We start from the raw sequence: 26,236 nt of genomic DNA, 5'->3' as shown, positions 1-26,236 counted from the left end.
GGTATGTATATCGTGTTAGCACCTAGGCCCTTCAGTCATGGACCAGTACTCAGGGGCCATTGAGTTAAAGACCATATCAATGATTAAATCACAGATGGTGGGAATTGTATCAGTTACCAGTTTTGCATTAAACAATATGAATCTAAGAGCAAGGTGTGACCTTACAAGAGTAAAATATGACCATGTAGCTCATTGGATCTACCACTGTTATACAATTGCAATAAATCTTGTACAAAGTATGCCATGTAAGGTGTCAATGGAAAAGTTATGGTCTGATGTATGTGATTGTCCTATTTGTATGCATGTATCATTTTTGTATCTGGAGTTATGAATATTGACTATGTAACTGTATTTCAAATGTGTTTGGTCCTGGTAACACCCACAAGGTATTTACATACAGTCTAGCCAGCACATTGTGAAGGGAATGTTTAAGTTGACGGCCCATCAATGAACACAATGGGCCATGGGAGAAGCCCATCCCCACCTAATGGACGCTCACCTCTTTGTTTTCTCTTATAAATAAACCTTTAGATACTAAAAGATTGGCAACAGCGTGATTATTGGGTAAGATCTGAGTTATATATTGACCTGGGTTTGTGGTTGGTCCTTTGGGATCACAAGAACCCTTTGTTTGATTACATTGGTTTTGAATAACCACTCATCATTAAGTCTAGTGTTGAATCCAGGACTGGAATACCTAAGGAGGCTGCATTTCTGACTTCTTGTTAGCCAGTGTGCTGAGACAGAAGTTTACTTTTCTTGCTGGTTTGGTAGTATATTTTATGGAAGACTACCCACCAGTTTTGGAGTGTGTCTGCCCTATTTCTCAGCAGTTTGTCCTGAATTTGGTGTTCTCAGTTGTGATCCACTGAGGCACGGTGACACGGGGTCCCTGGTAAGATTCCCTGAATACCCAAAATAAGAAATGTCCTGTATAAGACCAATGAGACCGATAATTTTCTCTTGTCCACATTTGCAGAACCTCCCACTTTCTTTCCCCATGCCCAATGTTAACTAAGGCTGTAGAGCAGAGTCATAAGCTCTCTCTAACTGGTCTCAGTGCCACTAGATGGGACAGAACACCACACCCAGGAGGTGTGTGGATTACATCAGCAGAAATCACTGCGGGCTAGATTGTGACTCAGACTAAACACCTATGCAAGGGATTGAGGGGAAGTAAGAACTCACCTTACTCATCTATACAGGCTACCCAGATTCATGTATATAAAATTAAATGGGTGCTGCATGTTTACTTACTCCCTGCATCTGCTGGAGAAGAGGGGTAGTGACTTGGTCGCACCCCACAGCTGGTGGCCAGAGAAGTTGAACTGGTTTGGTGGGAGGGTGTCACAATTTGAAACTAGAAGAGGCCAGCAGAGCAAGAAGGAAGCAGCAAATGAATTGTGTCTCAGAGGTGACACCTGTTGCTTTTCTGCACTACCCATTACTCTGGGTGGTTCCTAAAGTGAATACCTAGCTCCAATAAACTGATCTCCTGAAATGAATGACAGGATCTTTTTACAGAAAATCTCTCTTGAGAAGGTCTCAAGTTTCAAAATTTGGATCTAGATTTCCTTCCCACATTCCTCAAACTTGTGGGGTGTTTTGCTTAGGCCTATCTCTGGTTTTAAGAGTCATGACATAATCACAACAAATTATAAAACTACTTAAGATCACATATTTGGGGAAAAAAACCTCCTGATTAAACATTCCTGCTGGGAAATGAAATGTGGCTAAAGTAATTTGTTTATACATGTCCACTAAATACAAATATGGAACTGCTTTAATCTTTGTTACTGTTGCTGTCATTTGAGGAGAGGAAACTGACTTTACAAGACAATGCTGGGAATTCATCCCTAATAATTGAGATCAGCCACTGATAGTCAAGTGGATCATTTTTCTATGTTTCATTACAATGAAACCTGGCCTATATGCCCACTGGAATTTGAAAACATACAAAACATTAATATCGCTCTTTACTATTAGAATGGCATTGAGAGGCTCAAGCTATCATTGAGGAAGTACAAATCCATAGTAAAATATAGTTCCTGTCCGCAAATGCTTGCAAGAGAAAGGAATTATTATTATCCCCCTTTTATACATGGGAATCCATGCATAGAAAGACTGAGAGAGTGGCCCATGGTGATGCAGGCAGTTCGGCAGAAATGGAGCCCAGATCTTGACTTCCACACCATTGGTTTTATCATAGGCCATCTTTCCATTTCAAATAGTCTCTTTCCCCTCCCACACAGCTTCCTTTCAGTCTGCTAGCTTCCTTTCTTAGTCTTCACAGGGACTAAGTTGTGCTACCTCCTTACTATTCAGTTTCAAACAGGTGCTGAAAAATGTATTTACCTAAAGCTGGGTGTTCGAGTTTTGGCTGGAATTCAGACCAATACTAATTTGAGGCTGAATTTTGGGATAGTCACAGTACCACAGACAGACAGAAAGTGAGTCAGCTTTCTTCAGCCACAAAAATCACCCTAACAAATATTCTTTGGCTACTTTGAAGCATGTGCAATAATAGAAGCTAAAAGTCATGGATTTGTTCTTCATCCTAGCTCTGTGTGGGTAGAGAAACAAAATCCTCACTCATTCTTCAACTTTTTTTAATGATGACTATCTAAGAAATTAGAGAGACAAGGTGGTTAACTTAGTACCTTTCATTGGAATAACTTCTGTTGGTGAGAGAGACCTTGGTCAGTGTGGAGCTAGAGTTCAGAGGTACAGCTGCAGAGTTCACCTCCCACCCTGGGTGGAAATAAGGAGGCACTTTACTCCCTGTGCCTCTCCACCAGCCGCCCTGCTGGCCACTCGCTGCGTCTCTCCAGCCACTCATTTGCCGGCTGACTGTCAGTCACCTTCTGTTGCCACCTGCCTTTCTGCTGTGAGTGGTATACATCAGCCTCTTAATGATTTTCAGCTCTTTGCAGACTGGGCAGAAACGCTACCCTGTCTTAAGTGATTTCAGCTCTCAGTGATTTTCAGCTCTTTTCAGGTGGGTAGAAACACTGCCCCATTAAAGTCTCAGTCAACCAATTAGGAAGCTGAAATGATGCCATGTGACAGCGGACCAGTCTCACATGACAAGGAATGGGTAGTTAAAATGAAGGGTTTGCAAGCAAGCCATAGCCTGGCACATGTTAATTCCACCTCTTTGGGTCATATTTGTGAATAGCTAAAATATTTGCAGAAATCAGAATTTGTTCACACAAAATTCTCAAACACACAGAAAAAGTGTTTAATTCATCAGGTAATTTACTTACAGTGGATGATTTTTCCAGCTGTAGTCTCTTTGACATCAGACTGTTTTATTAAGATGTATCTGTGTTTGAATTTTATGGAACCTTTACCAAATGAGTAGCCATTTTTCAGAAACTTGAAAATTTCTGTGCACTAGAAACAAAATTTCAGACTGCTTTTTCAAATTTTGCACTGGGCTAGTTGGTCTTCATTGTTGCCGCATGGTATTGGCTCTGTTTTCCTGACTGGGTGAGTCTACCCTACGCAGTCAGCAGGACAAATAGATAAAGACATTTTGATTCATTTCCTCTGATGGAGTGGCTGCATTTAGTGTGTTCTCTCTCAAATAGCCAGCAACAATGGTTGGTGGTGGTGGTAGGGTGATCCATTTCCCTCAGGCTGCAGTCTGGTGGAGAGAGCAGATTATCTCCATCCCTTGGGATTGTAGGCGGGCAGTGGTCCTGCTTAGCATTTCTCAAAAACTTTGGAGGGAAGCACAGTCCTTGCTCCAAAGAAGATACAGAAGAAGGTGATAGTCCACCTTCCCGGCAGGAAGACACCATTATATAGGGTAGAGGAGATTGTGTGTAGAGAGAGAACTGTGAGACCTGGTGGAGGTCCTCTATAGGTTCCAATAAACATAAAAATTGTCCCTGTCCTTTTGGACACCTCAGTCATCTGCAGGGTCTTTGGAATCTGGCTGCATAATGGCAGGATGGGTCTGTCTCACCAGGTGGGCAGCCAGAGTTTCTGGTCATTCAAAACCTGTGTGATTTCACCCCATACCCAGTAAGTAGAAACAACACTAAAGCAATGGGAACTTGTCCTCATATAGACCACCACCTGCTCCTACAGAGTGAAAAGACCGAGCTACTTCTGCCATCCTTAGGCCTGCCAAGGCCTTGATTCTTCAGCTTGGCTCTCTGTGTTAGCCAGATCCTAGGGTGGGGGATAAAGGGTGAAGAAAGGAGGGCAGGAGCCATAATAGATCGCTTTAGCATTTCCAGAAGAGGAACTAGAGTGCATATGCTCTTGATCTTTCCTATGCCCACTGGACATGATGTGCATCTGTGTATACAATAAATTACAAATCATAGAATCATAGAATTGTGGGACTGGAAGGAACCTCAAGACATTATCTAATCCAGTCCCTTGCACTCATAGCAGGACTAAGTATTATCTAGACCAGAGGTGGGCAAACTACGGCCTGCAGGCCACATCCGGACTGTGGGACTCCATTCTGCCTGGCCCCTGAGCTCCTGGCCCAGGAGGCTGTCCCGTCCCGTCCTGTCCTCCCCCGACCCTCAGCCTCAGCTCACTGCATCGCCAGCACAGTGCTCTGGGCAGCGGGGCTGCGAGCTCCTAGGGCAGCGCAGCTGCAGAGCCCAGCCTGACCCGGTGCTCTGTGCTGCGTGGTACAGCCGTACCACCAGCCACCGGTGCTCCAGGCAGCACGGTAAAGAGGCAGGGAGCAGGGGTGTGGATAGGGGTCAGGGTAGTCAGAAGTCGGGGAACAGGGGGGTTGAATGGGGTAAGGAGTTCCTGGGGCGGTCAGAGAGCAGGGGGGGTGGATGGGGCAGAGGTCCCGGGGGGCAGTCAGGATGGAGGGGGGCAGAGGTTGGATGGGCGGTGGGGTGCAGTTAGGGGCAGGGGATCTGGGGGTGGTCAGGGGACAGAGAGCGGGGGGGTGGATGGGGCAGAGGTCCCAGAGGGGCCGACAGGGGGCGAGAAGCAAGGGGGTCAGATAGGGGGCAGGAGCCGGGCCACACCCGGCTGTTTGGGGAGGCACAGCTTCCCCTACCCGGCCCTCCGTACAATTTCTGAAACCCGATGCGGCCCTCAGGCCAAAAAGTTTGCCCACCCCTGATCTAGACCCTCCCTGACAGGTGTTTGTCTAATCTGTTCTTAAAAATCTCCAATGATGGAGATTCCACAACCTTGCTAGGCAATTTATTCCAGTGCTTAACCACCCTGACAGGAAGTTTTTCCTAATGTCCAACCTAAACTGCCCTTGCTGCAAGCTAAGCCCATTGCTTCTTGTCCTATCCTCAGAGGTTAAGAAGAACAATTCTTCTCCCTCCTCCTTGTAACAAGAAGTCCCTTCTCAATCGTCTCTTCTCGAGACTAAACAAACCCCTTTTTTTCAATCTTCCTTCATAGGTCATGTTTTCTAGACCTTTAATTATTTTTATTGCTCTTTCCCGTGGAAGGAAAAGGCCTAGGTAGGGACCATCGAATCGTGGAAGTCAACGAATGGCTACGCAGGTGGTGTCGGAGAGAAGGCTTTGGATTCTTTGACCATGGGATGGTGTTCCATGAAGGAGGAGTGCTAGGCAGAGACGGGCTCCATCTTACGAAGAGAGGGAAGAGCATCTTTGCCAGCAGGCTGGCTAACCTAGTGAGGAGGGCTTTAAACTAGGTTCACCGGGGGAAGGAGACCAAAGCCCTGAGGTAAGTGGGAAAGCGGGATACCAGGAGGAAGCACAGGCAGGAATGTCTGTGAGGGGAGGGCTCCTGCCTCATACTGGGAATGAGGGGCGATCAACAGGTTATCTCAAGTGCTTATATACAAATGCACAAAGCCTTGGAAACAAGCAAGGAGAACTGGAGGTCCTGGTGATGTCAAGGAACTATGACGTGATCGGAATAACAGAGACTTGGTGGGATAACTCACATGACTGGAGTACTGTCATGGATGGTTATAAACTGTTCAGGAAGGACAGGCAGGGCAGAAAAGGTGGGGGAGTAGCACTGTATGTAAGGGAGCAGTATGACTGCTCAGAGCTCCGGTACGAAACTGCAGAAAAACCTGAGTGTCTCTGGATTAAGATTAGAAGTGTGTGCAACAAGAGTGATGTAGTGGTGGGAGTCTGCTATAGACCACCGGACCAGGGGGATGAGGTAGATGAGGCTTTCTTCCGGCAGCTCACGGAAGCTACTAGATCGCATGCCCTGATTCTCATGGGTGACTTTAATTTTCCTGATATCTGCTGGGAGAGCAATACAGCGGTGCATAGACAATCCAGGAAGTTTTTGGAAAGCGTAGGGGACAATTTCTTGGTGCAAGTGCCAGAGGAGCCAACTGGGGGGGCGCTTTTCTTGACCTGCTGCTCACAAACCGGGTAGAATTAGTGGGGGAAGCAAAAGTGGATGGGAATCTGGGAGGCAGTGACCATGAGTTGGTTGAGTTCAGGATCCTGACACAGGGAAGAAAGGTAAGCAACAGGATACGGACCCTGGACTTCAGGAAAGCAGACTTCGACTCCCTCAGGGAACGGATGGCCAGGATCCCCTGGGGGACTAACTTGAAGGGGAAAGGAGTCCAGGAGAGCTGGCTGTATTTCAAGGAATCCCTGTTGAGGTTACAGGGACAAACCATCCCGATGAGTCGAAAGAATAGTAAATATGGCAGGCGACCAGCTTGGCTTAATGGTGAAATCCTAGCGGATCTTAAACATAAAAAAGAAGCTTACAAGAAGTGGAAGGTTGGACATATGACCAGGGAAGAATATAAAAATATTGCTCGGGCATGTAGGAATGATATCAGGAGGGCCAAATCGCACCTGGAGCTGCAGCTAGCCAGAGATGTTAAGAGTAACAAGAAGGGTTTCTTCAGGTATGTTGGCAACAAGAAGAAAGCCAAGGAAAGTGTGGGCCCCTTACTGAATGAGGGAGGCAACCTAGTGATGGAGGATGTGGAAAAAGCTAATGTACTCAATGCTTTTTTTGCCTCTGTTTTCACTAACAAGGTCAGCTCCCAGACTGCTGCGCTGGGCATCACAAAATGGGGAAGAGATGGCCAGCCCTCTGTGGAGATAGAGGCGGTTAGGGACTATTTAGAAAAGCTGGACGTGCACAAGTCCATGGGGCCGGACGAGTTGCATCCGAGAGTGCTGAAGGAATTGGCAGCTGTGGTTGCAGAGCCATTGGCCATTATCTTTGAAAACTCGTGGCGAACCGGGGAAGTCCCGGATGACTGGAAAAAGGCTAATGTAGTGCCAATCTTTAAAAAAGGGAAGAAGGAGGATCCTGGGAACTACAGGCCAGTCAGCCTCACCTCAGTCCCTGGAAAAATCATGGAGCAGGTCCTCAAAGAATCAATCCTGAAGCACTTGCATGAGAGGAAAGTGATCAGGAACAGCCAGCATGGATTCACCAAGGGAAGGTCATGCCTGACTAATCTAATCGCCTTTTATGATGAGATTACTGGTTCTGTGGATGAAGGGAAAGCAGTGGATGTATTGGTTCTTGACTTTAGCAAAGCTTTTGACACGGTCTCCCACAGTATTCTTGTCAGCAAGTTAAGGAAGTATGGGCTGGATGAATGCACTATAAGGTGGGTAGAAAGCTGGCTAGATTGTCGGGCTCAACGGGTAGTGATCAATGGCTCCATGTCTAGTTGGCAGCCGGTATCAAGTGGAGTGCCCCAAGGGTCGGTCCTGGGGCCGGTTTTGTTCAATATCTTCATAAGTGATCTGGAGGATGGTGTGGATTGCACTCTCAGCAAATTTGCGGATGATACTAAACTGGGAGGAGTGGTAGATACGCTGGAGGGGAGGGATAGGATACAGAAGGACCTAGACAAATTGGAGGATTGGGCCAAAAGAAATCTGATGAGGTTCAATAAGGATAAGTGCAGGGTCCTGCACTTAGGACAGAAGAACCCAATGCACCGCTACAGACTAGGGACCGAATGGCTAGGCAGCAGTTCTGCGGAAAAGGACCTAGGGGTGACAGTGGATGAGAAGCTGGATATGAGTCAGCAGTGTGCCCTTGTTGCCAAGAAGGCCAGTGGCATTTTGGGATGTATAAGTAGGGGCATTGCCAGCAGATCAAGGGACGTGATCGTTCCCCTCTATTCGACATTGGTGAGGCCTCATCTGGAGTACTGTGTCCAGTTTTGGGCCCCACACTACAAGAAGGATGTGGATAAATTGGAGAGAGTCCAGCGAAGGGCAACAAAAATGATTAGGGGTCTGGAACACATGACTTATGAGGAGAGGCTGAGGGAGCTTGGATTGTTTAGCCTGCAGAAGAGAAGAATGAGGGGGGATTTGATAGCTGCTTTCAACTACTTGAAAGGGGGTTCCAAAGAGGATGGCTCTAGACTGTTCTCAATGGTAGCAGATGACAGAACGAGGAGTAATGGTCTCAAGTTGCAGTGGGGGAGGTTTAGATTGGATATTAGGAAAAACTTTTTCACTAAGAGGGTGGTGAAACACTGGAATGCGTTACCTAGGGAGGTGGTAGAATCTCCTTCCTTAGAGGTTTTTAAGGTCAGGCTTGACAAAGCCCTGGCTGGGATGATTTAACTGGGAATTGGTCCTGCTTCGAGCAGGGGGTTGGACTAGATGACCTTCTGGGGTCCCTTCCAACCCTGATATTCTATGATTCTATGATTCTTCTATTGCTTTTTCTTTTTCCTAAAATGTGGCGCCCAGAACTGGACACAGTACTCCAGCTGAGGCCTAATCAGCATGGAATAGAGCAGAATTAATTCACATATCTTGCTTACAACACGCATAATATATCCCAGAATTATGTTTGCTTTTTTTGCAACAGTGTTACACTGTTGATTCATATTTAGCTTGTAACCCACTATGATCCCCAGATCCCTTTCCGCAGTGCTCCTTCCTCGGCAGCCATCTCCTATTTTGTATGTGTGCAACTGATTGCTCTTTTCTAAGTGGAGTACTTGGCATTTGTCCTTATTGAATTTCATCCTATTTACTTCAGTTTGTCCACATCATTTGGAATTTTCATCCTATCCTCCAAAGCACTTGCAACCCTTTCCAGCTTTGTATCATCCACAAACTTTATAAGTGTACTCTCTATGTCATTATCTAAATAATTGATGAAGATATTGAATAGAACTGGACCCAGAACTGTTCCCTGCAGGACCCCACTTGATATGCTCTTCCAGCTTAATTGTGAATCACTAATTACTCTCTGGGAACAGTTTTCCAACAAGTTATGCACCCACCTTATAGTAGCTGGGTTGTATTTTCCTAGTTTGTTTATGAAAAGATTATGCGAGACAGTATCAAAAGCCTTACTAAAGTCAAGATATGAGTGTGATTGTGAGTGTGATTGTTTCCGATTGTTAATTTATCTTTCCTTTCCTTCTCTCCATAAACCAAAATTGCCGAAGTGCCAAATTCTACTTCTGGGTAGAATTTCAAATATCTGTAATTAAGAAACCACAAAATTTCCAGCTAGCACTGGGATGTTGATGATCTGCAGAAAAATTTAGTACTGTTGAAATTTAATTAAAAGTGACATTTTGAGACCTCAGACAACCATGTGAATTGGACTGGAGAAATATGTTGCACTAGTGGTGATCCACAATACTGGAAGGATGGTGCAGGAGAGCTGAATGATGGTCCAGCAGTTCGGACATTAGCCTGAGGACTCAGGAGACCTCAGTTTAATTCCTAGCTCTGCTACAGACCGTGAGCAAGTCACTTAGCCTCTCTGTGCTTCAGTTCCCCATCTATCAAATTAGGATAATAGCATTTCTCTACCTCAGAGGGGTGCTGGGAGGATGAATATATTAAGGATTGTGAGATGTTCAGTCACTCTAGTGATTAATATAAGTAACTGAGCGAGATCACTGAAAGTCCCTTCTGTAGCAGTGGGCACTGCTTCCTGAAAGCCTGTCACTGATGCTGTAGGGATTTCTGCTTTTTCACTTCTATATTATACAAATATATGTTTTAAACAATGTATATCTCCCATCCGGAGCAGGTGGGTGGCTCCTGGGCTTCCCCCCCACCCCCGACACACACACCAGGCAGTGCAGTCAATTGTAATGGTGTTATTGGTATAGGCCAGTAGCAGATTTCTTATCTCTCCCTGTCTACTCCCAGAGCAAGGGGAAAGCAAAGAAGGAACTGTGCTTCAGAGCAGGGGTTTTCAAACTGTGGGTTGCGATCCAGTACTGGGTTGTGGAATGGAAGGCACTGGGTCACGGCTGCCCAATCCCCTGCCCCAGCCCTGAGTACTCCCAAATCTGGAGCCCCTTCCTGTACCCCAACCCCCTCATCCCCGGCCCCACCCCAGTGCCTGCAGCCCCAGTTCAGAGCCCTGACCCCCTCCCACACCCCAACACTCTGCCCAGAGCCCCCTCCCACAGCCTGAACCCCTCATTCCCAGCCCTGAGCCCCTCCCACACCCCAAACCCCTCATCCCCAGCTCCACTGGGTTCCGAGCATCAACAATTTTCTTCAACTGGGTTGCCAGAAAAAAAGTTTGAAAACCACTGCCTCAGAGAGATGATTTGAGTCACAATGCCTCCTGAATACCCCTGTCATGGTTCCTGTACAATTACTTAGAAATGTGTGAACTGCTCTCTGACAACCTGCAGAACTCACCTCTGTGGCTGTAAATTTGACCTGGCTTGCATATCTGGCCTTCACAGTCATGTCGATTCTCAGTTCATCACAAATGATATGCAGAACCATAAAATCATTATCTGTAAGCTTGTAAATCTGCAGGGTTTGGCAACTGAACTTGTTCATTTCCCTACCTCACCCTTCTGAGAGCCCTGGGCGAGAGCCAGGCACAATCTGGTCTGTAATTTTTTAGTTACTAACATGTTCAGTTGCCAATCCTATGGACTGAAGTTTACAGATAAGAACATTATGGTCCCATGTGTCAAATGCCATTGAATGAGATACAGCATTTCAAGCATTGTGGAGAGGCAGGAAAAAAGTGAGGTCACAGTCCTACTCTCCCTCATAAAGTCCTATGGTAGGGCCCATGTATTAGCAATCAAACTGGGATAAGATTATGATATGGATACTCATACCAGAGCCTACTGTGGCAACACCCACTATTAGACATGCTTGCTCCTTCCAGAGGGGATATAATTATTTATAGTGGGGTGCCAATCATGTTGCTCCAGAGTTAATGTTGCACAACGATTTCCATTTTAGTCCTGTCGTTAGTTGCTTGCATCTTTCTGAAACGTTCCCTTTTGGAAGCTGACATTTCCCGTAGTTAGTTTGTGCACAAACATGGTTTGGGAAGGAGAGGGTGGGAGTGGAAATTTGATCTGAAAAACAAGTTAGCCATTTTTGAATGGGGGGGGAGAAAGGGGAGAGAGAGAAAGAAAGAAAGGAAACACTTTTTCAGCAACAGCAAATTTCTTACAGCCTTTTAAAAACAATCCTAATACCACAGTGGCTGAGATCTGCAAGCTGACATCTGGCTTGTTCCGAAGGAAACTGGTCTTGATTTGACCTAGTTAGGCACATTTGAAAACCACATACTGAGCACACACAGATTTTTCACTCAGCTCATCAGTCCCTTCCTCCATAGACGTGGAGACTCCCTGGGCAGGGGGCCAGTGTGGTTCTGGGGTGCTCTGCTGAGGCCCCTTAAATGTCATTGTGTGTGAGGGGTGTGTGTGGGGGGGGATATGGGTGGGCCAGGAGACAGAGCCAAAAATTCACTGTTGCCACAAAAGGGGGCAGCAGAGTCTACTCCAGCCTTTGGGTTAGCTGAAGCCCCCGTAGGGTATGTTTACATAGCATTATGGAGCAAGCCACCCAACCTCGTCAAGAGTCTCGGACTAGTGGGGCTCATGCTCACGCTCTAAAAATTGCTGTACAGACAGTGCTTTGAAGTGGCAGCTTGAACTGGAACTCGGGATCTTCGGCCTAGGTAGAGGGGCGGGCTTAGGATCCCTGAGCTGCAATTTCAAAATGCTCCCTATACCACTGTTTTAGAGCGCTATTGCAAGGCCTGCTAGCTCGAGTCAGCTGATGCAGGCAGGGAGGCTTGCTCCAAAATGCTGTGTAGGGATACCCCGAGAGAGGATTCCTCTCCCCCAGACTCCAGGCACATCTGCCCCAGACTGTATGCTAAGGGCCATGTACGCACACGCAGCTTAACTGGCGTGGCAGCCTCTATTGCTGAAATCAATAGCAAAGACTAAGGCTGGCTGTATACATAATCATCTTTTCCTATGGCATTTTGTTCTTGTTTTTGGGTGGATACCTTTGTACTTTAGGGTTGTTAATCTGCACTTTTTGGCCGTGAGGACAAGATAATACTGGCGTCTTTGTTTCTTCACTCCCTCTTTGGTGATTATGCCCATCTGCTGCTGGCATCTCTTCTTATTTACTCACACACTTGCATCCTCACTCACACAAAGAAAGGCTAAACAATGTTCTAACGAGCAATTAAAGGGAACAGCAAAGGGAACAGTTAAACAATCTTTTAACAAGCAGACAAGACTTGTAACAATACAAAATGATTTTAAAGCAAAACAATTTCATATTACAATTTTAGCTTATGAAACAAGACAACTACTGACAACAAACTGGAACAATTTAATTGATTAAGACAAGTCTAACATTTGCTAACATAATGTTTTTTCTCACACTTCAGCACCTCTGAAAAATCAGACTACTTTTATGCAAATACCTAGGTATGACTTTTGGTGCTGAACTCAAGTTTGAAAATGTTGGCCTAATTTAGGAAGGAAAGGGGGAAAAATGGGAAGGAAAGGAACAGGAAAGTATCCCGGACAGCCTCTGACAATATTGCAAAATCAGGGGGTTTCAGACGAGGTCACCTGTAGTGTGTCATACGTCTGCTAAAAGTAGCTTTGTGTATGTTTTGTGGAAAATCAGAGGATGTTATAAACTGTGAGTCATGTCACTGTTGACTTTACAGAGCACCCAAGTGATATATATACTGCGACACTGAAGAGACATGCACAGAAAAGCTAGAGACTGAGAGGTTTTGTTAAACTAGTGGTAGGATAAAGAAGTGACGTTGAAAATGAAGAATCTTGCATTCCAGATCTTACTCTGTGTAGCATTTTCTTATGCTTTTCCAGTAGTTCCAGAAATGGAGAAGAAAAATGAAGAAGACATGCAATTTGCTGAGGTAACGGTTGTAGACAGTATATATGATTAAAGCTGATAGGAAGAATTAGTCTTTTATTATATTAAGATCACAGGAATAATTGTATAACTATTAAGATTATTCTATACATTCTAAAAGAAACATGAATGTCATAAAATGTGGGTGTTTTTTCCCATCAGAAATATCTGGAAAAGTACTATAAACTTAAAACAGAGGCGGAACCTATCTTTAAAATGAAGAACAGAAAAACCATAAGTGACAAAATCCAAGAAATGCAGGCATTCTTTGGGCTGAAAGTGACTGGGGAACTGGATTCCAATACTCTGGAGGTGATGAAGCAGCCCAGGTGTGGAATACCTGATGTCGGTCAGTTCAGCACCTTTCCACGGTCTCCTAGATGGACAAAAACAGATCTGAAATATAGGTAATATTTCAGTGTGTTTCCTTGAGTGCCACTGGGAATTACAGAAGGAATTAGTTTTCTATGTTTATTATTATTTATTCTTATCATTATGGTAGCACCTAGGAGCCTGAATCAGGATCACAGCCCTATTGTAGTAGGTACTAAACAAACACAGAGATAGACATATGTTGTGTATCAAGGAGTATATTGCCTAAAAAGACAAGAGATACAAATAGTAATATACAGACAACAAGGAAGCAAAATGTTTAACTTGAAGTACATGTCTTCTCAGTTGCATTTTTAATTGCCTACCTTTATTTCCTTATTATGTATTTAAAGGATTTTGAACTATACACCAGACATGGCACCCGCTGATGTAGATGAAGCGATTGAGAAGGCTTGGAACGTCTGGAGCAGCGTGACCCCACTGAAATTCACCAGAGTTTACGAAGGCGACGCAGATATAATGATCTCCTTTGTGGCTGGATGTAAGAGAATCCCCATATGTCCATGATAAGTATTGACACATTTACTTACAGTCCCAATTGAGAAGAATCATACTTTTTATGTATCCTTTTCTAGTTCATGGTGACTTCTATTCCTTTGATGGAGTGGGTGGAACTCTCGCTCATGCCTATGCACCTGGCGAAGGTATTGGTGGAGATGCCCACTTTGATGAGGATGAATACTGGACAAAAGATTTGAAAGGTAGGAATCCCTTACTATTTCACTAGCATTCTCCACTGTGCAGTATTTGATTTTAAGAGCTATTTGCTCATTTTTACACTGGAAAGAGATGGGGGCGCAAAAGTAATGCAGCTTAGCAATAACTACATATACAGGGTGGGAACCTGCTGTACTTCTCAGCAGAGTTCTCCTTGAAATCAGTGGTTCAGATTCTGGTCTCAATGACACCCATGACAATCCATAGTAATGCCACTGAAGTCAATGCACTGACTACAACTGTGGCTCCCGTGGAGTGACTGGAATTACCCTGGAAGTGGACTGGTTTGACTGAGTTAGACAATAGGCATTACTGAGTTAGACAATATGGCATGACACTGTGCCCTCAGGGTGAGGCTCTTAGCAGTTGTAAAATACTGAACTCACCACGTTTTAAATAAAAAAAAGTATTAAAGTGATGATAACTTTTAACGACCTTGTGCAGGGAAAACCATGTGTGTTCAGTGGATGAGTGTATTTGTGGTGCATGTTGAGTGCTTCTGTCTAATGTGCTTTATCGTGGAATATATTGTGAGATCACAAGCTATAGGATTCAATGCAGGAATTACGGAGTGAAATTCCATGGCCTGTGTTATTCAGAAAGTCAGTCGAGACAATCATAATAGCCTCTTCTGGCCTCTGAACTCATCAATATTAACAAAACCTTGATTATATGTAAGGAGGGATATTTCTGCAGTATGAACAGATGCTTTCATGGTGGCTGGCCTCAGATTTGTTTCCTTGAAGGAAAAAAAAAGTAATAACCAGGCCTACATAGTCCAAAAGGAATTCTTTTCACAATCTTTTTTTAACTTTTCCTCACAGGTCATGTTTTGTAAACCTGTTATCATTTTGGTTTCTCTGCTCTGGATGCTTTCTGATTTTTCCACATCTTTCTTAAACTGTGGCACCCAAAACTGGACACAGTACTCCAGCTGATGCCTCACAAGAAGCACAATTCCCTCTTGTGTCTTACATATGACCAGCGGTGAGCTGGAGCCGGTTCACACCGGTTCGCTAGAACCGGTTGTTAAATTTAGAAGCCCTTTCAGAACCGGTTGTTCCGCGAGGGACAATTTAACAGGCCAAATTAAAAAAACTAAACAGGCCAAACTAAATTTAACAGGCCAAAAGTGGTGCCTTAGGTGCTGACTCCATGGTGCTCCAGCCCTGGAACACCCAAGGGGAAAATTTGGTGGGTGCAGAGCACCCCAGCCCCAGCCCCAGCTCCAGCCCCAGCTCCACTCTGGTCCGCCTCTGCCACTGAACACGCCTCCCCGCTCTGCTTCTCTGCCACCCCTCCCCCCCGCTTCCCCCTGTTCGCGCAGGAAGCCGGGGCAGGCTGAGAAGTAGGCCGCGGCTTCCCGCTCAGGCCCAGGGACGCGGAGGTGAGCTGGGGCGGGGGCACGAGAAGGGCTGCCCATGCCACAGCAGGTAAACGGGAAGGGTCACAGGGGAAGCGCTCCCCGCCCCAGCTCACCTCCGCCACCCTCGGCCTGAGTGGGAAGCCGCCGCCTGCTTCTCAGCCCTCCCCGGCTTCCCCCCAGAACAGCTGATTCACGGGAAACCGGGGGTGGGGGTGTGGAGAACAGAGCGGGGCAGCACGTTCAGGGGAGGAGGCGGAGCGGAGGTGAGGTGAGCTGGGGCGAGGAGCTGCCGGTGGGTTCTCTGCACCCACCAAATTTTCCCCGTGCGTGCTCCAGGACTGGGTCCTAGGACTCTGCTGTGTGTGGCGGAGGGGAGGAGGTGGGAGGAGACGGGGTGGTGGTGGTTCAGAGCCTGAGTCCCACTGTGACCTGGATCCAAGCCCTGACATTTTGCAGTGTGAACACAGCTCAAGTTGCAGACCAGAGTCAGAAGGTGTGTGTAGTGCCATATGGATGCGCTAATATGGCTGTGAGACCTGGGTTTACAATGCAGAATGGATGCTTAAGCATGGGCTTGGCGACATTGCATTCTCAGTCCCAGGTCCTACAGAGCCAAATTTACAGTGCAGTGTAGACATGCCCTTTGTTTCCCTTTTTTAAAGATAGCTACTATGTTTGCCCTTCTCCACTCCTCTGGGACCTCACCTGTCCTTTCCTGTTGTTTTACGGGGACATGTATTTAATTTACATGCATGCTATGCTTTTTATATTTTTAGGATTCAACTTGTTCCTTGTTGCTGCTCATGAGTTTGGCCACTCACTGGGTCTTGGTCATTCAAATATCCTCGGCTCCTTGATGTATCCAGCCTATCTGCAGACAGAGACCAGAAACTACAGGCTCCCTCAGGATGATGTTGATGGCATTCAGACCCTATATGGTAAGGAGGAAACATCACTTTTTTTTAAAGTTTCTCTCCTACAGGTTACAAAAAATTTGATGAGAATTTGTAATCAAGATCAACTGTGGCCGACTTGTGTGGGGTGTGAAGGGGGTAAGGAGCCTCACCCTTAGAGCAGTGTACAGGGGCTGGCTGTAATTGCAGTCCTTGCTCTTACCTTTACACAGGGACTGTGTTCCCTCTTCTGTCCGTTTGGGTGCTAATCATAGCGAAAGGGATGAGAAGCAGGTAAGGCCATGGCTCACTCTATCTCCATCTGCACGAGCCAGCTCAGCTGGCTACCTGTGACGAGGAGTACATAGTGTGTCCCCTTCTTCATGCATATTAGGCACCCCCCTCCCTGTAGAGGTGAGTGCTTCCTGGGCATCACTAATCCGAAAGGTTTAAATATGTTTCTGTATGAAACTTTGTGATGGTCTTGTGCCAGCTCCTGAGCAGATGTGAATTGGCACAGCTCCATTAATGTCAAGGAGGAGTTCAGAGAGGCATTGGTGAGGGCACTAAGCTAGGACTCCAGAAACCCGGCTTCAATTTCTTGCTTTGCCATAGAGCGTCTGTGTCACTTATCCTCTCAGTTCCTTCATCTGTAAAAAGGGGATAATAGCATTGTCCTACCCCACAGGGGTGTTGTGAGGATATATACATTAAAGACTGTGAAGAGCTCAGATAATATGGCTGTGGTGGCCATATATATAATTACCTTGATAGAATGGGAAAACACTGTTTCAAACCCACTGAGAATTTGGCCCAGTAATGCTGTTCTCCAAGCTCTGTAATAGCAATACTAACTGACCTTCCAATTCTGCTTTTAACCTCTTCCCTAAGGACCCCCAACCTCTACTGAGCCACCAGCTTCCATACCATCCACAGAAACACCAACAGAAACATCAGCAACAGACAGCTGTGACCCTCACATGACTTTTGATGCCATCACCACTCTCCGTGGGGAAATAATATTCTTTAAAGACAGGTAAATTATTTCTGTTTTGTCAACATCAAGTTTTGCTTAGATTACACTTGTAATGGCAATGCTTTGACAATTAGTTCAAGAAGGGGGATTTCCTTCCAAATGTATAGTCAACACAACCTCACAAATTTCTACTTGCCCATGCAACCTGGGCGAAGTAACTGGGCTTTCTGAGGGTGAGTAAATAATAATATTTTAAATCATCCTTAGTCATCCTGTGCACGGTCTGTTACATTTCCATGGCAATTGTGCAATCAGAGCAATCAGAGCACTTTGGCCTGCAGCCATATCACATGAAGCATTGTTCTTGACAGACTGGTGTCAGGCTATGGATGGCAGATCGAAAGGGAAAACTATGGGGCTATAAAAAGTGTTGTTGGTGATTCAGTAGGTGGCATTCCTAGCCTCCAGAGAGCATTGAACCCAGGCCCCAGCTGCAGTGCTTGGCGACATTCTACTGTTAGAGGCGCCATCTTTTCGATAAAAAGAATAGGAGTACTTGTGGCACCTTAGAGCAAATTTATTAGAGCAGCAGCTTTCGTGAGCTACAGCTCACTTCATCGGATGAGCTGTAGCTCACGAAAGGTTATGCTCTAATAAACTTGTTAGTTGCTAAGGTGCCACAAGTCCTTCTGTTCTTTTTGCGGATACAGACTAACATGGCTGCTACTCTGAAACCCATCTTTTCAATGACATCTGATACTTAACTCTTTAATGGGTCATTTAAAGATCCCAATGCACTTCTTGGAAGATGGAATAAAAGCGGCATCCCCAGGGTTTTGAGCAAATACCAACTCAGGGAATGACATTCTGCCTACATAAATGCCCCCTGAAGGTTCAAATGAAGAAATTACTCTTAAATTTCCCTCCTAAAAAGTGCAGTTTAGTGTTGCTGTGCACTACCAAAGAGCTGACACATTGCACCGAAGAGATGGCTGCATTTACATGGTGGGCAAAAGGATTCCTCCTGACCCAGCTCTTCCCTGTGCCTTACTGGAGACCAAAGGAATGGGAGGGAAAGAGTGAGGTAAAAGGGCAGGGTGGAAGAACCCCAGTGCAAATAAATGGGACAGGATTTCTCTGTAGCACTGAAGAGGGCACTACCAAATGGGCATTGCATCTCCAAGTGGACCTGATCTGTGGGTTGGGGGCATGTCCCACCGCCAGCAGCTAGTGAACAAATGTACAGCTCATGTAGTAGGAATTTTTATTAAATTTCCCTGTTGATGATCTCATGAATTAATGGTAACATATAATTATATAAACAAGCAACTTGTCTTTTCAATCAGGTACATCTGGCGCAAGAGTCCTTATTTCCCAGGTATTGAGCAGGATTTAATTTCTTCCTTCTGGCCAACTCTACCATCTGGCTTTCAAGCCGCTTATGAAATTTACAAGAAGGATCAAGTGTTTCTTTTTAAAGGTATTTCTATTGAATTTCTAGATATTCTTCTTACATGTGGAAATGAAGAAGCAATTATTATTAATAACAACACCACCACCTAGCACTGACATAACTTTTCACCTTCAAAGTGCTGTTTCACAGTCATTAACTAAATAAACCTCACAACAGTCCTGTGAAATATGCCTATTTCATAATCAGGAAAACTGAGAGTGAAGTTAACTGATGTGCTTAAGGTAGAGGAGAGGATCAGTTATATATTTGAGCTAAAGTGTTTAAAATGGAGTGCTTACATTTAGTCAGCTAAATTCATATTTAGGCACCTAACTAAGTGGCCTGATTTTCAGAGGTGCTGAACAATCCCAGCTCCCATGGAGGGAAAATGTTTTTTTTTTTAACTACTGTAATGAATTTATAAAGCAAAAGATCCAAATGTCCTGAAACATTAAACATTCCAGCTGCCTTGCAGGAAAGGAATGTCTTCAAATTCAATGCTATCTAATGGAATTCACCCCGCAGGGAACATAAAAGTTTCCTTTAAAGTTTCAATTAAATACTGCTTAATCTCATCAGAAGTCCCTATCAAGCTTTTCTATCTTGTTTTTCTTGACAGGCAACCAATACTGGGTTGTCAAAGGAGAGTTTGTACAGCCAGGTTTTCCTAGGAACATCCATGCCCTGGGCTTTCCAAGATACGTTAAGAAAATTGATGCCGCTGTTTTTGATGGGAATACCAAAAAAACGTACTTCTTTGTAGGTGACAAGTATTGGAGGTAAGATTAAATTCTCCCAGCAAATAATCCATGCAGCTTCTTTAAAGCCTTATTAACCCTTTACATTTGGAATTAGGACAAATGTGTGGCTCCCTTGAGTAGGATTTCATGACTCATCTATTGCACACCCCATTGTAAGCTGAATGTCAATGACAACAGAGGTAGAACTCAGCTCTTCCTTTTCCTTTCCTCTTCCTTAAAACACTCAAGTTACAGAAAATTTTCCATTCGTTGCTAGTACAGTAAAAGCTTTTTTATCCAGCATGTTGGGGGAATGGGGGGTGTGGTAAGTGAAAAATTCCAGTTAACTAAGAGGAAGGGAGTTTGCGTGTGGGAGAGGGTGAGGGGCTGGGACACGGGAGGGGGTGCGGGGTGCCGGATCCGGAGGGCACTCACCTCAGACGTCTCCTCACAAGTAGCAACCTGTCCCTACTGTTCCTACGTGGAGGCGTAGCTAGGTAGCTCCGTGCTCTGCCCCTGCCCTACCCCAAGTGCCTGCTCCGCAGCTGCCATTGGCCAGAAACCTTGGCCAATGGGAGCTGCGGGGGTGGCACCTGAGGGAGGAGGCAGCACACTTGTTTCTTGTCATTTTTGTTTTCTCTTTCTTGTGACCAATGCTCTACGCAAAGTTCCATCCCAGCACCTTTATTAGCAGACGCTGAGCCCTGGTGTCATTGCAAAGAACAGTTAATAGGAGAGCATCATAAACCCAGCAGTAAAAATCTCGACTACCCTTCCAGTCTCTGTTCTTAGTCCAAGTTTAAGGTACCCCCCTCCTTTTGAGCATTGGCTGATTCTTGTGTGTGATGCAGGCCTGTAGGGACCTCATGTTTTGGCTGCTCCTTGTGCCCATCACCCAGCCCTGGCTGAGTTCTCTGTTTGTGCCTCTGGTGTCCCTGCAGCTCATGACTACCGTGAGCGGTCTCCCCCAGGTGGTATGCCCCACCTCCAGTGGTAGGAGAGCTGGTAATGTAACCCACACACCTCCTGGGTGTGGTGCTCTGTCCCATTGAGCGGCACCGAACCTCGCAGAGAGAGATCAATGAGTTTGCTCTACAGCCTTAGCTAACGGCCATATGGCTTTTAGCTCCAGAGGTCCCAGGTTCAATCCCACCCACTGACGACCAGGGTCTGTTGGTATTACAGGGTGGGGCTCATCTGGGATTTCAGCTGGGAAGTCTCTGAAGCTCAGGATGCGCTTCCTCAGCTAGGAGAAGTATGTAACCCACACACCTCCCGGGTGCATCCAGTGGCACTGAGACCACTTAGAGAGAGATCAATGAGTTTGCTCTACAGCCTTAGCTAAGGGCCACGTGGCTTTTAGCTCATGCAGTAGAGACTCATGCATTTAGCTCCAGAGGTCTCAGGTTTGATCCCTATGACCAGGGCCTGTCGGTGTTACAGTAGCAGGTGGGATTTCCTATCAGCTCTATAGCCACCAGTAGCTGTGTGAGGGTGGAAAGACCAGCCCCTCCTCTTGTTTCAACCCCTACCTGATCAGGGCTGGGGCAAGGCTGGCCTTTACAGCACTGCTGCTGTCCCGTGCAGTGGGGAACTGCACTCAAGCAGTTTCTAAAATTAAATTAAGAAAATAGTTCTACAAATAGACGGGTTTTGTAACCACTCCCCCCCCCAAAGCACCCCTATTTCTTCTTGGGTGAAGAAGTTATCACATAACTAAGGGCTCACTTGCAAAGTCTTATGCATATGCTTAGCTTCACTCACGTGACTAGTCCCATTGACAACTCATAAAGCAAGTCATGTACAGAAATGTCTTTGCAGGATGAGGGCCCAGATGTCAAGGTTGCACACTTGGGCCCCACACCACTCCTCCTACAGCAATCAAGTAGGAAAAACAAACTTTTTAGTCAGACTAGCTGAGGACGACTGTGCATCGATTAGTCAAGGTGGAAGTATTCATATAGTATGGATTTAAACAATTCAATGAGTTACAGTAGCTCATGGTTAGTGAGTTTTAGCTAAGGGCAGGACTTACTTGTTGTAAAGGTCAGTTGGACTCAATATTAAATATCACATGTTCATGTATTATTTTCATTTCCTTTCTTCATTCAGTTATGATGAAGTCACTGAATCCATGGAAAAGGGTTATCCAAGACGCATATCAGTTGACTTTCCAAGAATTGGCAATAAGGTCGATGCTGCTTTTCAGGAAAAAGGTAAATAAAAAAAATACATTGATAGTTGAATATACTGGAAAATTTGCATTTCCATAGACTCAAGAATCATTACAGAAATTAGTAAGGGTGTTTCTTTAGGTGTACACATTTTAATTTGCAGCAGTGTTTGTGGAAAGAGAATGAATATTCATTTGTACAAAGTAATTATTCATTTTGTTTCTATTTCTAGGACATTTCTATTTTTTCCATGGATCAAAGCAGTATGAAATAGACACCAAGTCCAAGAAAGTTATTCGTGAAATGAAGAGCAATAGTTGGTTTGGTTGCAAATAAGAGCAGACACACAAGGTGATGGTGCAAAAGAAACAGAACCCAATTTTGTATGCGTTACAGATGGCGTTTCATAGATTTTTTGTTTTTAATCAGTGTTATTCATCTTTTACTTTATGTCAGAGTCACATAAGAGCTGCAATCCCGGATAAATATTAGTTTAAATAACAGAAAAATGTTAAATATAATATATATAGTTTTAACTTATCTTCATATTGTATTTAGGCTATTTATTAATCTATTTGTCACTGAGCAATAAAGCTATTTTATGTTTGTGTATATAACAGTCTTTGTTTCTTTTGGTCCAGACTCATGGTCTTTCTGGTCAGCAGTACGAGTGAAGGGGCCATTTAATTTAATTGCACTGCAGTCTGAACTCCCAGCTCAGCCTTTCAGACAATATGATGACTTTAAGAGACTCCATTCACTGTAGAGGAGAGGCAGAGCAGGAGGCAGAAGTAAATGGGCAGCTCCAGGGTAGAAGCAAGGGGAAATGATCTTAAGGGAAGGGGATAGATATTAGAAGAAGAAGAAGATAAAAGCACAGCACTAGACGTTCACTCCCTGCTTCATAAGAGTTGATAGTTCTAAGATACCTATAAGCCATCTAAGACATTGTCATGCATTATGCTGGACACTGACCATGTGGAAGTTCACTGCGCTCTGGTGATAGCGCACAAGTATGTTTACTCCTAAAGCATATTTCGACTACATGAGCTATTTTCTACAGGGCCTATGACAAGCAGTTGAGTAGTCCTGATTCCATCCAGTAGAGGGCAGTCACACCCATGTTCCCTTCCAGTCCTATGATTCTATGATTCAATTGTTGGTGACTGGAACTGGATATAGCTATGTCAGCACCAGGTGCAAATTGTTCATAGATAGAGCACTGAGCCCTTACCCAAATCAGGTCCCTTTATGGTGTCTTAAATTGAGCACCCAAAATCCGAGGCACCCACGATCACCAATCACATTTGAAAATCTCAGCTATGGTGTGTGAGCCCAACCCTGCTCTCACTGATGCCAAAAGTTATGTGCAAACCTAATGACTGCATTCAGAGTAGTATCAGGCCCTGAATAAACACACACTGTGAGAATGTATCTCATTGCTTATTACTGTCACAAATGCGTGTACACAGTCGAGATTTTCCATCAACAATCAGATCATTGTTCAGTATAGTCCAGTATGCAGCAGTGGCCAATGTGTTGCTTCATAGGAAAGAGAAACACAAGTTATAATGCTCCTAGCAGGCAATTTCCAGAGGAGGTGCAGTGTGGACCTCCCTGCTGGAGAAAAGAATGCTCTCGCATGGCCTGAATAGGAGATGAATGTTCAGAGGATTTGGAAATTCAGCTCCATCGTTGCCCCGCCTGGCAGTGTTCAGTCCCCTCTCTAGATAGACACACATGCATGGAGATTTTCAAATGAATTGAGTCTGACCTGGAAGTGATTCCTGCACAAAGGGATGTTAGTGGATCCAGCATCCTTATTGTCGAAGAGGAAATTATGGTAGATTAGGCTTCTGGGAGGAACACACACCCTAGGCTGGAAAGGAAGGGAGACCCACCAGGAGCCACACAGAAAGCACAACTAAGACAGCAAGCCCTGCCATTAAACAAAGACTATCTGATTCATATGAGTTGTCATTATGCAGCTGTCAGAAAAGGGGTACAAGCCTCTCCCCCTGCGGCTGGCATCCTCAGCAACATCATACATACCTATGGCTCCATATTTATACACACTAGCCTCAGGGGTCAAATTTTGAGATTTCTACTCAGCATTGTGCCCACAGGAGGATGATGTCTTCTTCTGGTGTTCCTACTAGGGGCTCTGGCCAAGGGAATGCTGCCTGTGGGGTTATCAACCCTGGCATAGCAAGGGCCAGACAATGGTATGAGACTTTCCTGAGAGAGAGGCTTTGAGAAAGGAGGGTGTAGCAATCAGCAAGTCAAATCTCTGTGGAAGAACAAGAGATTCTCATTATGGAGATCATTTCTAGGTTCGATCTCTTCATGGGCAAGGCTTCAAAAAACACCTCTGCGGCTATGAAAGTTTCTACATGGGATGATATACTAAGAAAAGTGAATGATTTTAGTGGGTGATCGACAGCACCAAGAAACTGGGGGGGAGGGAGGGGGGAAGAAGGAACAGAATAAGATGGCAAAAGTTAGCAACAGGGCATACTTGACAATGTTGCTGAGTCCTGCCAATCGAAGAACCACAACAACCTCACTAAAACCTTCCCAGTGCCCCTGTGGATGAGCACTCAAATACAAACAATGATGAGTATGGAAAATTTAGGCCCCATGACCAAGTGTCTGCTTCCTCCTGAATCTCCGTCCTGTGTCCTGTTTCAACAAGACCAACCAACCATCCAGGGGGGAGAAAGCAGATACTTGAGACTTCATCATGACAGCTATCTCCTGGGGCTCCTTTCTGATGGTTTCCATTGATGTGTCCCAAAGGGAAATAATTCAGCAAATGTCTCTCTAATGTATGTACCTCTCCTTTCAGAAATCTCTGCTATTGCCATCCCTCACTATATTTTGAATGGAGGTCCCTCTGCCTGCTTCCTGTGGCAGCCTGTGCCCCTTGTGATGGAGAATGAAAGAAAAGATAATTCTCCACTCTGAGGTGGAAATGATGGTGTTAAACCATTAGTGAAGAATTTGAACTTATGAATTTTGGGGGGACTTTCTAAGGCCTCATGCCCAATATCCAGGATGCTGCTGCTGATTGGTGCATGCGCCATATGAAGCAGAGAGAAAGTTTCCTGACCAATAGTGGAGAACATATTATCCAAAGCATAAGAGCTAGGCCCGGATTCTGGGCTCTGTGGTGGCTCAGTACTTGGGCTTTGCTGGTACACCAGGGCCACAAAGGAGGCAGAACTGGCCACTTGGGCATCACCCCTGGCATAAGGGAGATTCTGGTAAAATAGAGCCAGCAGGACATTCCCATATCACTCCCCTAACAGCCCCCAGTGTAAGGGAGCACCAGGGGTGTGGTGGTGGATTATGGGGGGACATGTTGAAGGAGAGATATAGTCAGAGCACAGTACATTCCTGCTATTCTGTACAATGTTCAGCATAGTGTAAGATAGACCAGCTCCTAAGGACTGTTCTAGCTTTTATTGTTCTGTTCCTTCGCTGTCTCCAGAATTAAGATTGTGGTGCAACAGTCCTTTACCCCATCCCCAATTCCTGCATTCAGTTTAGCTTAACCAGGCCTGAGAATCAAGTTTTAATTGCTGCGTAGGATTGTTGCTTGGTAGTACAGGTAGGAGCAATGGGCGGAGAGAGGCATGGGTGGTTCCAATAGAGCTAAGAACCTTATTAAAGATAACCTGGAAGTGATGCAAATAGTCAGCACTGATTTTTCAGTGTCTTACCGCACAAGGACTATTCCAATGGGTAAGGTGAGCAGATTATGGCACTATAGTAACAATGAGATTTCTCCCAAAATCCATGTGACTGTGGAAGACACTTGTTTCAGTTGTCTACAAAAATAACCTGGAACAGATTTTTTTTCTCCCTTTTCCCCCTATGACTAGAGAGGTGTTAAGAGGCCACTTTACCTTGAATGGTCCCTTCAAATATGTGTTAACTACTTACATTAAATAATTTGTTCCACCTTGTATTTAGCTGTTACACTCTGAGGCATTGGCTTCACTTGCAAGTTAGAGCACATTAAATCAGCCCTGGATGGCCTAACTCCTGAGGTGTCCACACTGGCAAGGTACTTGGAGCGCCTGGACTCTGCAGCTGGAGCGATCCTGGTAATCCACCTCCACGAGAGGCATAACGCTTGCTCCGCCCCGGCTGAAACACCTGGGTGACAGTGTGGACGACGTGTTGCATTACTGCAAGTGGCCACTCTTGTCATTGTTTTGAACTCGGCTGCAGGTATGCGGATATCCCCTTCCAAAGCTCCTTTTCTGACAGCCAGCTGCTTAGTTGCTCCGGGACAAAGGAAACCATTACTGTGGAATGCTGCTGCTGTGGAGGCAGGCTTGTGTGCGGAGGGCGGGGGTGCTCATGTCAGAGTTTCC

At 45.3% G+C, this 26,236-nt stretch overlaps 1 protein-coding gene across 1 annotated transcript; it reads left to right on the top strand.

Moving 5' to 3' along the window:
• The first annotated feature begins 12,990 nt into the window (after positions 1–12,990).
• On the top strand, positions 12,991–22,326 carry LOC140901115 (stromelysin-1-like). Its single transcript, XM_073319423.1, has 10 exons — positions 12,991–13,143; positions 13,302–13,546; positions 13,865–14,013; positions 14,108–14,233; positions 16,392–16,553; positions 17,400–17,544; positions 18,831–18,964; positions 19,557–19,716; positions 21,790–21,893; positions 22,084–22,326. Exons 1-10 carry the CDS (start codon positions 13,036–13,038, stop codon positions 22,185–22,187), a joined length of 1,437 nt encoding a protein of 478 aa, XP_073175524.1. The 5' UTR covers positions 12,991–13,035; the 3' UTR covers positions 22,188–22,326.
• The last annotated feature ends 3,910 nt before the right edge of the window (positions 22,327–26,236 follow it).

Source organism: Lepidochelys kempii, chromosome 1 (genome assembly GCF_965140265.1).
Source record: "Lepidochelys kempii isolate rLepKem1 chromosome 1, rLepKem1.hap2, whole genome shotgun sequence".
Lineage (NCBI taxonomy): Eukaryota > Metazoa > Chordata > Testudines > Cheloniidae > Lepidochelys > Lepidochelys kempii.
The sequence above is the reverse complement of the archived record's forward strand: the minus strand, read 5'-3'. Positions and strand labels throughout refer to the sequence as shown.

Bases quoted from the DNA above. Each gene is read 5' to 3' on its own strand.
- LOC140901115 (XM_073319423.1), top strand. From the start codon at position 13,036: ATGAAGAATCTTGCATTCCAGATCTTACTCTGTGTAGCATTTTCTTAT. The intron at 14,014-14,107 runs GTAAGAGAATCC...ATCCTTTTCTAG, and splicing joins GATCTCCTTTGTGGCTGGAT to TTCATGGTGACTTCTATTCC. The intron at 16,554-17,399 runs GTAAGGAGGAAA...CTCTTCCCTAAG, and splicing joins TGGCATTCAGACCCTATATG to GACCCCCAACCTCTACTGAG.